The sequence below is a fragment of the Leptodactylus fuscus genome, chromosome 11 (genome assembly GCF_031893055.1).
Source record: "Leptodactylus fuscus isolate aLepFus1 chromosome 11, aLepFus1.hap2, whole genome shotgun sequence".
In the NCBI taxonomy this organism is placed as follows: domain Eukaryota; kingdom Metazoa; phylum Chordata; class Amphibia; order Anura; family Leptodactylidae; genus Leptodactylus; species Leptodactylus fuscus.
In genome coordinates, this window is record NC_134275.1 from 73,911,610 (window position 1) to 73,924,997 (window position 13,388).

Here is a 13,388-nt window from a genome sequence, read left to right on the forward strand (position 1 = left end):
GTGAATTGCAAGCTCAGAATGACGCGAACCTGGGCGGCGCTGTTCTTTTAAATTAGAGGTCACATGTATTCGGCAGCCAATGGGTTTTGCCTACTTTTTTCAACGTCACCGGTGTCGTAGTTCCTGTCCCACCTACCCTGCGCTGTTATTGGAGCAAAAAAGGCGCCAGGGAAGGTGGGAGGGGAATCGAGTAATGGCGCACTTTACCACGCGGTGTTCGATTCGATTCGAACATGCCGAACAGCCTAATATCCGATCGAACATGAGTTCGATAGAACACTGTTCGCTCATCTCTAGTAGTGATGAGTGAGTAGTGAAATGTTCGAGATTCGAGATTCGTTTCAAGTAGAGCCTCAATATTCGACTATTCAATCAAATATTGAACCCCATTATAGTCTATGGGAAAAAATGCTCGTTTCAGGGGAAACCTCTATTTGACTAAAGGAGAGTCACCAAGTCCACGAGTAGCAGGAGGAGAGTGGTTATGAGGAGTGAAGTGCAGCTTAAGAGTGTTGAAGACGAGCGCTGTGCAGTTAAAGCGCACGGACCCCATAGACTATAACGGGGTCCGTGTGCTTGCAGTGCACTGCCTGCATGAATGATTTGTGCAGGCAGTGCACAGCAAGCACACAGACCCCATTATAGTCTACGAGGTCTGTGCGCTTTAACTGCACGGCGCTTGCAGTTGCACTGATATTCTGTTTGGGGGGTCCTCCTGCGGACTCCTTTCGGACGGGAGGCAAGCAGAAATGTGAATCGGCCCTAAAAGCAAAGTGGAAGGTGTAGGACATGGCGCGAGAAGAATGATAGACCCGCAGGATAGTATTCGTTCAAGATATCCCTGTGTGGACTCCCCAAATGGATTACTGAACGCAGATGTGAACCAGGCCTGAGGGAGGTGAAAAAATAAAAAACATTCATACCCACCCTCTCTCACCTTTTTTTGGCCTCTTTGCAGTTTCCGATGCTGTTTCTTGCTCTTCTTTCAGTAATTTTTGGCTCTATCCAAATTTCCTTGACTGGAAATGAATAAGGGACCCAACCCGTCCTAATATGAAATTTCTGGAGGTTCATCCATCTCTAGACCTGTCCAAAGAGCCCAGCATATCAGCACCATCCTACAGATAGATAGGTTAGGTTGGGAATTGGTGCCTCTGTTGTCAAGATTTTGTCTATTGTCTTTGGTCAAAATGCAAGTAAGTTGTTTGGAGCATTAAGGGTGTTTCTATCGCTCCAAAAAGGTAAGTGGCAATTTCCTCATTGGTCCAAAGAGCTCATTTATATATTGGCAAAAACAGCCATATTTTGGCGGCAGAGGCACAAGGACAAAGCGCCATTTATCTTCGGTGACGGTAACCTATCTATCTGCAGGGATGGGTTGATATGCTGGGTTCTGGTGATAGATTACCTTTAAAGGACCTGTCAATTTTTTGTAAGTCATTTTGAAGAATATTTTTTTTTATAACTCCTTACACTATAACTTTTTAAAAATAAATTGACATCTGGGCGGTATCAGATGGGGGTGTGTCCCTGCACGGTCTCATACTGTCCAATCAGTGCTGAGAGTGAAGACTGTGCTGGTACACACCCCTCTGACAAGCGGAAATCTTAAGCATTTTCAGTAATGTTCCTTGGACATCCCTTTGCTTATGCAAGTGGATTATATGTGATTTCTTCCGGTGAAAGTACTTGTGTGAACATTAGCTTCTCTCTGCACGGTAATGTAATATCACAGATTCCTATGGGAATACTTTTTGCTAGGTGGTTGCAGCCATAAGTCACTTTAAAGATGAGAAGAATTGTTGGATGACATCCAGTTGTGGTCTCGGGTAGCGGATACAAAACTGCACTGAAATAGCAATTAACCATTAAAACAATCCTATAAATGACCATAGGATTTGCAAAAGTAAAGGGTAGATTCACACAGGATAGATGTCAAGCAATTTTTTAAATGAAATAAATTCAGTATTGGAAAAAGTGTTTTCCGGGTCTAACGTATTGATAACCTGTCCCTAGAAATGGTATTAACTATCAGACCTGGGAACCCCACTGATCAGCTGTTCCCAGAAACCAATACATGAAGAATGGAGTTTGAAGCACACAGCTCCGTTCTTTATGTAGTGGCCAAATGAAGTCACTGCAGATCAGCTCCTATTCAAGTGAATGGGAACTGATCTGCAGTACCTGGTCTGACCACTACACTGAGAACAGAGCTCTCTGCTTCCTGCTCCATTCTTTATGTATGAGCTGCTGGGAGTAACCAATTGGACCATCGCTGAACTGATATTGATGACCTATTCTAAGGATAGCTTTTCAATATATTTGACCCCAAAAGTGATTTTTTTTTTGCTCCCACTCCTTATTTTGAAAACGATGTGAATTTGGCAAAGTGTGGAGAAGTGAAATATCGATATTCCTTGTTTACATACTGACATGTACAATATAGATCCAACCTAAAAGTAATGACTTATAGACTTATTGTAACCCCATCACTAAGTAGATCACCACAAATCATACAACAACTCTAAGAATTTATGTTTAATATTAATGAACGTCTTAAATCCTTTTTGTGCAGAGAGAAGATTTCCAGATGTATGAGAAGTATTGTCAGAATAAGCCCCGCTCAGACTCGCTCTGGCGCCAGTTTTCAGATAGCGCTTTCTTTCAGGTACCTAAGCCTGTATTTTTGTCTATGCGGTCTCTTATGAATATTTTTGGATTTGTTAGTTATATCCCTCCTAGAGTTTTTAATTGACCATTGACGCTTTCACTTATGCAGGAATGTCAGAAGAAACTGGAGCACAAACTTGCACTGGACTCTTATCTCTTGAAACCTATACAACGGTTAACCAAATACCAGCTACTACTGAAGGTACGGATCGGGGATTTCTGTAGGACAGGAAGGATCAGGGATGTCTGTAGGGCATGAGGATCGGGGATGTCTGTAGGATAGGGAGGATCAGGGATGTCTGTAGGACAGGGAGGATCAGAGATGTCTGTAGGACAGGGAGGATCAGTGATGTCTGTAGGATAGGGAGGATCAGGGATGTCTGTAGGACAGGGAGGATCAGGGATATCTGTAGGACAGGGAGGATCAGGGATGTCTGTAGGACAGGGAGGATCTGGGATGTCTGTAGGACAGGGAGGATCAGGGATGTCTGTAGGACAGGGAGGATCTGGGATGTCTGTAGGACAGGGAGGATCAGGGATGTCTGTAGGACAGGGAGGATCAGGGATATCTGTAGGACAGGGAGGATCAGGGATATCTGTAGGACAGGGAGGATCAGGGATGTCTGTAGGACATGGAGGATCAGGGATGTCTGTAGGACAGGGAGGATCAGGGATATCTGTAGGACAGGAAGGATCAGGGATGTCTGTAGGACAGGGAGGATCTGGGATGTCTGTAGGACAGGGAGGATCAGGGATGTCTGTAGGACATGGAGGATCAGGGATGTCTGTAGGACAGGGAGGATCAGGGATATCTGTAGGACAGGAAGGATCAGGGATGTCTGTAGGACAGGGAGGATCTGGGATGTCTGTAGGACAGGGAGGATCAGGGATATCTGTAGGATAGGGAGGATCAGGGATATCTGTAGGATAGGGAGGATCAGGGATATCTGTAGGATAGGGAGGATCAGGGATATCTGTAGGATAGGGAGGATCAGGGATATCTGTAGGATAGGGAGGCTCTGGGATGTCTGTAGGACATGGAGGATCAGGGATGTCTGTAGGACAGGGAGGATCAGGGATATCTGTAGGACATGGAGGATCAGGGATGTCTGTAGGACAGGGAGGATCTGGGATGTCTGTAGGACAGGGAGGATCAGGGATATCTGTAGGACAGGGAGGATCAGGGATATCTGTAGGACATGGAGGATCAGGGATGTCTGTAGGACAGGGAGGGTCAGGGATATCTGTAGGATAGGGAGGATCAGGGATATCTGTAGGACAGGGAGGATCAGGGATATCTGTAGGACAGGGAGGATCAGGGATATCTGTAGGACATGGAGGATCAGGGATATCTGTAGGATAGGGAGGATCAGGGATATCTGTAGGATAGGGAGGATCAGGGATATCTGTAGGATAGGGAGGATCAGGGATATCTGTAGGACATGGAGGATCAGGGATATCTGTAGGACAGGGAGGATCAGGGATGTCTGTAGGACAGGGAGGATCAGGGATATCTGTAGGACATGGAGGATCAGGGATGTCTGTAGGACAGGGAGGATCAGGGATATCTGTAGGACATGGAGGATCAGGGATGTCTGTAGGACAGGGAGGATCAGGGATATCTGTAGGATAAGGAGGATCAGGGATCTCTGTAGGACAGGGAAGTTAGGGATATCTGTAGGACATGGAGGATCAGGGATGTCTGTAGGACATGGAGGATCAGGGATATCTGTAGGACAGGGAGGATCAGGGATGTCTGTAGGACAGGGAGGATCAGGGATATCTGTAGGACATGGAGGATCAGGGATGTCTGTAGGACAGGGAGGATCAGGGATATCTGTAGGACATGGAGGATCAGGGATGTCTGTAGGACAGGGAGGATCAGGGATATCTGTAGGATAAGGAGGATCAGGGATCTCTGTAGGACAGGGAAGTTAGGGATATCTGTAGGACATGGAGGATCAGGGATGTCTGTAGGACAGGGAGGATAAGGGATGTCTGTAGGATAGGGAGGATCAGGGATGTCTGTAGGACAGGGAGGATCAGGGATGTCTGTAGGACAGGGAGGATCAGGGATGTCTGTAGGACAGGGAGGATCAGGGATATCTGTAGGACAGGGAGGATCAGGGATATCTGTAGGACAGGGAGGATCAGGGATATCTGTAGGACAGGGAGGATCAGGGATGTCTGTAGGATAAGGAGGATCAGGGATCTCTGTAGGACAGGGAGGATCAGGGATCTCTGTAGGACAGGGAGGATAAGGGATATCTGTAGGACAGGGAGGATCAGGGATATCTGTAGGATAAGGAGGATCAGGGATCTCTGTAGGACAGGGAGGATCAGGGATCTCTGTAGGACAGGGAGGATAAGGGATATCTGTAGGACAGGGAGGATCAGTGATGTCTGTAGGACAGGGAGGATCAGGGATATCTGTAGGACAGGGAGGATCAGGGATGTCTGTAGGACAGGGAGGATCAGGGATATCTGTAGGATAGGGAGGATCAGGGATATCTGTAGGATAGGGAGGATCAGGGATATCTGTAGGATAGGGAGGATCAGGGATATCTGTAGGACATGGAGGATCAGGGATATCTGTAGGACAGGGAGGATCAGGGATGACTGTAGGACAGGGAGGATCAGGGATATCTGTAGGACATGGAGGATCAGGGATGTCTGTAGGACAGGGAGGATCAGGGATATCTGTAGGACATGGAGGATCAGGGATGTCTGTAGGACAGGGAGGATCAGGGATGTCTGTAGGACAGGGAGAATCAGGGATGTCTGTAGGACAGGGAGGATCAGGGATATCTGTAGGACAGGGAGGATCAGGGATATCTGTAGGACAGGGAGGATAAGGGATGTCTGTAGGATAGGGAGGACCAGGGATATCTGTAGGACAGGGAGGATCAGGGATATCTGTAGGATAAGGAGGATCAGGGATCTCTGTAGGACAGGGAAGTTAGGGATATCTGTAGGACATGGAGGATCAGGGATGTCTGTAGGACAGGGAGGATAAGGGATGTCTGTAGGATAGGGAGGATCAGGGATGTCTGTAGGACAGGGAGGATCAGGGATGTCTGTAGGACAGGGAGGATCAGGGATATCTGTAGGACAGGGAGGATCAGAGATGTCTGTAGGACAGGGAGGATCAGGGATATCTGTAGGACAGGGAGGATCAGGGATATCTGTAGGATAGGGAGGATCAGGGATATCTGTAGGACAGGGAGGATCAGGGATATCTGTAGGACATGGAGGATCAGGGATGTCTGTAGGACAGGGAGGATCAGGGATATCTGTAGGACAGGGAGGATCAGGGATATCTGTAGGACAGGGAGGATCAGGGATATCTGTAGGACAGGGAGGATCAGGGATATCTGTAGGATAAGGAGGATCAGGGATCTCTGTAGGACAGGGAGGATAAGGGATATCTGTAGGACAGGGAGGATCAGTGATGTCTGTAGGACAGGGAGGATCAGGGATATCTGTAGGACATGGAGGATCAGGGATATCTGTAGGACAGGGAGGATCAGGGATGTCTGTAGGACAGGGAGGATCAGGGATGTCTGTAGGACAGGGAGGATAATGGATGTCTGTAGGATAGGGAGGATCAGGGATGTCTGTAGGACAGGGAGGATCAGGGATGTCTGTAGGACAGGGAGGATCAGGGATATCTGTAGGACAGGGAGGATAAGGGATGTCTGTAGGACAGGGAGGATCAGGGATATCTGTAGGACAGGGAGGATAAGGGATGTCTGTAGGATAGGGAGGATCAGGGATGTCTGTAGGACAGGGAGGATCAGGGATATCTGTAGGACAGGGAGGATAAGGGATGTCTGTTGGATAGAGAGGATCAGGGATGTCTGTAGGACAGGGAGGATCAGGGATATCTGTAGGACAGGGAGGATCAGAGATGTCTGTAGGACAGGGAGGATAAGGGATGTCTGTAGGACAGGGAGGATCAGAGATGTCTGTAGGACAGGGAGGATAAGGGATGTCTGTAGGACAGGGAGGATCAGGGATGTCTGTAGGACAGGGAGGATAAGGGATGTCTGTAGGATAGGGAGGATCAGGGATGTCAATTATAAATACTAGCCCCCTTATATTTAGTTCCCCCTATAAATAATAGCTCCCCTATAAATAATAGTTTGTCCCCTTAGGTAATTCCTTTCCCTTATCAGAAAACAATAAATCTTGTACTCACCTTACCGGTTTCCCATCATGAGCGGAGCAGCTGAAGATTCTCCCTGTAGTAGTAGCACAGGCGGCACGATGCAGTGATGTCATCACACCACCTGCGTTGTGATGTCCTGTGTGCTACCGCTGGTTCTCTATGGCAGAGCAGGGACCTTTCAGCTCCCTGCTCTGCCATAGGATTTAACAGTATTGACATGCACAGCACACCTATACAACTGTGTTTATAGGCTAAAAGCCTGAAGCTCCGGATCCCGGGGCCCCTTTGGTGCAGTATCTCTATTCCTAAGGCCTTTGGAAATATGTGTTTTCCAATGGTCTTAGGCAACCCCTGTGAAAGGGTTGTTCAACCCCCAAAGGGGTAGCTACATACACACATATATTTTATTTCAATATCAGTTCACGTTTTGATTTCAATGAACATGACAGATCTAAGATACATTTATGGGTAAAACCCAATGATTTGCTATACAATGCACTAAAGCCTGCTCCACCTGTAATAAAATAACATTTGCTAATATTGTATATTGACAGGAATTAATAAAGTATAGTATTAATACGGACGGAGTGCAAGAGTTACAGGAAGCTTTGGTCTCCATGTTGGACCTATTAAAATCCGTCAATGACTCCATGCATCAGATCGCTATAACAGGGTACAATGTGAGTATGGACGTTTCGTGATACAAACTGCATTTACTAATGGAAATTTGCTAGAATTTTGGCTTAATCTGTGCCTACGTGTCTTATACCACATTTATTGTTTTAGACTTTTGCACCTTGTCCAAAAAAACATAATAAAAGTATAAAATAATAAAAAACAAATACTCTATAGCAGGTGAATATACTGTATATGGTCACAGAATACACTCATACCGTATATTGCAAAAATTAGATACTGATTCCCATTTTAGTCTTATTAATCTTTGTTTTCCCTTCATAGGGAGATATAAATGATCTAGGCCGCATACTGATGCAAGGTTCTTTCAGTGTGTGGATTGCTCATAAGAAGGGACCCACAAAGATGAAGGAACTTGCCCGCTTTAAGCCCATGCAGAGACATCTCTTCCTCTACGAAAGGGCAATAGTATTCTGCAAAAGGAGAGAAGAACATGGAGATGGACATGACAAGACCCCATCTTATAGTTTCAAGCACTTCCTCAAGGTTTGTGGACAAAGACGTGGCTTAAAACTTATGTAATGGGGCCCCAGTGGCATAACTACCGCCGTAGCAGCAGAGGTAGCTGCCACAGGGCCCGGGACATTAGGGGCCCGGTGACAGCCGCTACCGCTGCTATCATTATACTCGGGGGTCTTTTTGGACCCCCGAGTATAATGATTGGCGGACCGGGAGAGATAAGAAACATAAAAAACACTGTTACTTACCTCTCCACGATCCGGGCAGACTTCGGCCTGCGTCCCGGGTCATGTGACGTCTGACGTCATTGAAGATTGACTATTTCGGAGGCCGACAGCATAGGAGATGGGAGATAGGTAAGTAACAGAGTTTTTTTTAATGTTTTTCTCCACCTGGGTCTCCGATTATTATACTCTGGGGTCTGAAAAGACCCCAGAGTATAATAATTGTTTATGGGTGTCCACTATGGGCTATAATACTGTGTGCAGGGGCCACTATGGGGGATAATACTGTGTGCAGGGGCCACTATGGGGGAAACTACTGTGTGCAGGGGCCACTATGGGGGATAATACTGTGTGCAGGGGACACTATGGGGGATAATACTGTGTGCAGGGGCCACTATGGGACATAATACTGTGGCAGGGGCCACTGAGGGACATAATACTGTGTGCAGGGGCCACTATGGGGGAAACTACTGTGTGCAGGGGCCACTATGGGGGATAATACTGTGTGCAGGGGACACTATGGGATATAATTCTGTGTGCAGGGGCCACTATGGGGGATAATACTGTGTGCAGGGCCACTATGGGGGATAATACTGTGTGCAGGGGCCACTATGGGGGAAACTACTGTGTGCAGGGGCCACTATGGGGGATAATACTGTGTGCAGGGGACACTATGGGGGATAATACTGTGTGCAGGGTCCACTATGGGGGAAACTACTGTGTGCAGGGGCCACTATGTGGGATAATACTGTGTGCAGGGGACACTATGGGGGATAATACTGTGTGCAGTGGCCACTATGGGGGATAATACTGTGTGCAGTGGCCACTATGGGATATAATACTGTGTGCAGGGGCCACTATGGGGTATAATACTGTGTGCAGGGGACACTATGGGGGATAATACTGTGTGCAGGGGCCACTATGGGGGAAACTACTGTGTGCAGGGGCCACTATGGGGGATAATACTGTGTGCAGGGGACACTATGGGGGATAATTCTGTGTGCAGTGGCCACTATGGGGGATAATACTGTGTGCAGTGGCCACTATGGGATATAATACTGTGTGCAGGGGCCACTATGGGGCATAATACTGTGTGCAGGGGACACTATGGGGTATAATACTGTGTGCAGGGGCCACTATGGGGGAAACTACTGTGTGCAGGGGCCACTATGGGGTATAATACTGTGTGCAGGGGCCACTATGGGAGATAATACTGTGTGCAGGGGACACTATGGGGGATAATACTGTGTGCAGGGGCCACTATGGGGGATAATACTGTGTGCAGGGGTCACTATGGGGGATAATACTGTGTGCAGGGGCCACTATGGGGTATAATACTGTGTGCAGGAGCCACTATGGGGCATAATACTGTGTGCAGGGGCCACTATGAAGATAATACTGTGTGCAGGGGACACTATGGGGGATAGTACTGTGTGCAGGGGCCACTATGGGGGATAATACTGTGTGCAGGGGACACTATGGGGTATAATACTGTGTGCAGGGGACACTATGGGGGAAACTACTGTGTGCAGGGGCCACTATGGGGGATAATACTGTGTGCAGGGGCCACTATGGGGGAAACTACTGTGTGCAGGGGACACTATGGGGGATAATACTGTGTGCAGTGGCCACTATGGGGGATAATACTGTGTGCAGGGGCAACTATGGGGGATAATACTGTGTGCAGGGGACACTATGGGGTATAATACTGTGTGCAGGGGCCACTATGGGGGAAACTACTGTGTGCAGGGGCCACTATGGGGGATAATACTGTGTGCAGGGGCCACTATGGGGGAAACTACTGTGTGCAGGGGACACTATGGGGGATAATACTGTGTGCAGTGGCCACTATGGGGGATAATACTGTGTGCAGTGGCCACTATGGGGCCCCAGTGGCATAACTACCGCTGTAGCAGCAGAGGTAGCTGCCACAGGGCCCGGGACATTAGGGGCCCGGTGACAGCCGCTACCGCTGCTATCATTATACTCGGGGGTCTTTTTGGACCCCCGAGTATAATGATTGGCGGACCGGGAGAGATAAGAAACATAAAAAACACTGTTACTTACCTCTCCACGATCCGGGCAGACTTCAGCCTGCGTCCCGGGTCATGTGACGTCTGACGTCATTGAAGATTGACTACTTCGGAAGCCGACAGCATAGGAGATGGGAGATAGGTAAGTAACAGAGTTTTTTTAATGTTTTTCTCCACCTGGGTCTCCGATTATTATACTCTGGGGTCTGAAAAGACCCCAGAGTATAATAATTGTTTATGGGTGTCCACTATGGGCTATAATACTGTGTGCAGGGGCCACTATGGGGGATAATACTGTGTGCAGGGGCCACTATGGGGTATAATACTGTGTGCAGGGGACACTATGGGGGATAATACTGTGTGCAGGGGCCACTATGGGGGAAACTACTGTGTGCAGGGGCCACTATGGGGGATAATACTGTGTGCAGGGGACATTATGGGGGATAATACTGTGTGCAGGGGCCACTATGGGGCATAATACTGTGTGCAGGGGCCACTGAGGGACATAATACTGTGTGCAGGGGCCACTATGGGGGAAACTACTGTGTGCAGGGGCCACTATGGGGGATAATACTGTGTGCAGTGGTCACTATGGGGGATAATACTGTGTGCAGGGGCCACTATGGGATATAATACTGTGTGCAGGGGCCACTATGGGGCATAATACTGTGTGCAGGGGCCACTATGAAGATAATACTGTGTGCAGGGGACACTATGGGGGATAGTACTGTGTGCAGGGGCCACTATGGGGGATAATACTGTGTGCAGGGGCAACTATGGGGGATAATACTGTGTGCAGGGGACACTATGGGGTATAATACTGTGTGCAGGGGACACTATGGGGGATAATACTGTGTGCAGGGGCCACTATGGAGCATAATACTGTGTGCAGGGGCCACTATGGGGGAAACTACTGTGTGCAGGGGCCACTATGGGGGATAATACTGTGTGCAGGGGCCACTATGGGGGAAACTACTGTGTGCAGGGGACACTATGGGGGATAATACTGTGTGCAGTGGCCACTATGGGGGATAATACTGTGTGCAGTGGCCACTATGGGGCCCCAGTGGCATAACTACCGCTGTAGCAGCAGAGGTAGCTGCCACAGGGCCCGGGACATTAGGGGCCCGGTGACAGCCGCTACCGCTGCTATCATTATACTCGGGGGTCTTTTTGGACCCCCGAGTATAATGATTGGCGGACCGGGAGAGATAAGAAACATAAAAAACACTTTTACTTACCTCTCCACGATCCGGGCAGACTTCGGCCTGCGTCCCGGGTCATGTGACGTCTGACGTCATTGAAGATTGACTACTTCGGAAGCCGACAGCATAGGAGATGGGAGATAGGTAAGTAACAGAGTTTTTTTTAATGTTTTTCTCCACCTGGGTCTCCGATTATTATACTCTGGGGTCTGAAAAGACCCCAGAGTATAATAATTGTTTATGGGTGTCCACTATGGGCTATAATACTGTGTGCAGGGGCCACTATGGGGGATAATACTGTGTGCAGGGGCCACTATGGGACATAATACTGTGTGCAGGGGACACTATGGGGTATAATACTGTGTGCAGGGGACACTATGGGGGATAATACTGTGTGCAGGGGCCACTATGGGGGAAACTACTGTGTGCAGGGGCCACTATGGGGGATAATACTGTGTGCAGGGGACACTATGGGGGATAATACTGTGTGCAGGGGCCACTATGGGGGAAACTACTGTGTGCAGGGGCCACTATGGGGGATAATACTGTGTGCAGGTGACACTATGGGGGATAATACTGTGTGCAGTGGCCACTATGGAGGATAATACTGTGTGCAGTGGCCACTATGGGATATAATACTGTGTGCAGGGGCCACTATGGGGTATAATACTGTGTGCAGGGGACATTATGGGGGATAATACTGTGTGCAGGGGCCACTATGGGGGAAACTACTGTGTGCAGGGGTCACTATGGGGGATAATACTGTGTGCAGGGGACACTATGGGGGATAATACTGTGTGCATGGGGCCACTATGGGGGATAATACTGTGTGCAGGGCCACTATGGGGGATAATACTGTGTGCAGGGGCCACTATGGGGGATAATACTGTGTGCAGGGGCCACTATGGGGGATAATACTGTGTGCAGGGGACACTATGGGGGATAATACTGTGTGCAGGGCCACTATGGGGGATAATACTGTGTGCAGGGGCCACTATGGGGGAAACTACTGTGTGCAGGGGCCACTATGGGGCATAATACTGTGTGCAGGGGACACTATGGGGTATAATACTGTGTGCAGGGGCCACTATGGGGGAAACTACTGTGTGCAGGGGCCGCTATGGGGGATAATACTGTGTGCAGGGGACACTATGGGGGATAATACTGTGTGCAGGGGCCCCTATGGGGGATAATACTGTGTGCAGGGGTCACTATGGGGGATAATACTGTGTGCAGGGGCCACTATGGGATATAATACTGTGTGCAGGGGCCACTATGGGGCATAATACTGTGTGCAGGGGCCACTATGAAGATAATACTGTGTGCAGGGGCCACTATGGGGGATAGTACTGTGTGCAGGGGCCACTATGGGGGATAATACTGTGTGCAGGGGCAACTATGGGGGATAATACTGTGTGCAGGGGACACTATGGGGTATAATACTGTGTGCAGGGGACACTATGGGGGATAATACTGTGTGCAGGGGCCACTATGGGGGATAATACTGTGTGCAGGGGCAACTATGGGGGATAATACTGTGTGCAGGGGACACTATGGGGGATAATACTGTGTGCAGGGGCCACTATGGGGGATAATACTGTGTGCAGGGGCCACTATGGGGGAAACTACTGTGTGCAGGGGCCACTATGGGGCATAATGCTGTGTGCAGGGGCCACTATGGGCATAATACTGTGTGAAGGGGACACTAAGGGACATAATACTGTGTGAAGGGGCCACTATGGGGGATAATACTGTGTGCAGGGGCCACTATGGGGGATAATACTGTGTTCAGGGGCCACTAAGGGACATAATACTGTGTGAAGGGGCCACTATGGGGGATAATACTGTGTGCAGGGGCCACTATGGGGGATAATACTGTGTTCAGGGGCCACTAAGGGACATAATACTGTGTGAAGGGGCCACTATGGGG

The 13,388-nt window shown here is 48.8% G+C and overlaps 1 protein-coding gene across 4 annotated transcripts in view; it reads left to right on the forward strand.

Annotated features, from left to right (window-relative positions):
• The window catches only part of MCF2 (MCF.2 cell line derived transforming sequence), a 116,088-nt gene that overhangs the window by 93,768 nt on the left and 8,932 nt on the right, over nt 1–13,388 (forward strand). For all 4 annotated transcript variants that reach the window (XM_075260022.1, XM_075260024.1, XM_075260023.1 and 1 more), the window contains 4 exons: nt 2,576–2,668; nt 2,780–2,872; nt 7,396–7,521; nt 7,802–8,023. In XM_075260022.1, the coding sequence (XP_075116123.1) occupies nt 2,576–2,668; nt 2,780–2,872; nt 7,396–7,521; nt 7,802–8,023 (534 nt within the window). The remainder of the gene's footprint in view (nt 1–2,575; nt 2,669–2,779; nt 2,873–7,395; nt 7,522–7,801; nt 8,024–13,388) is intronic.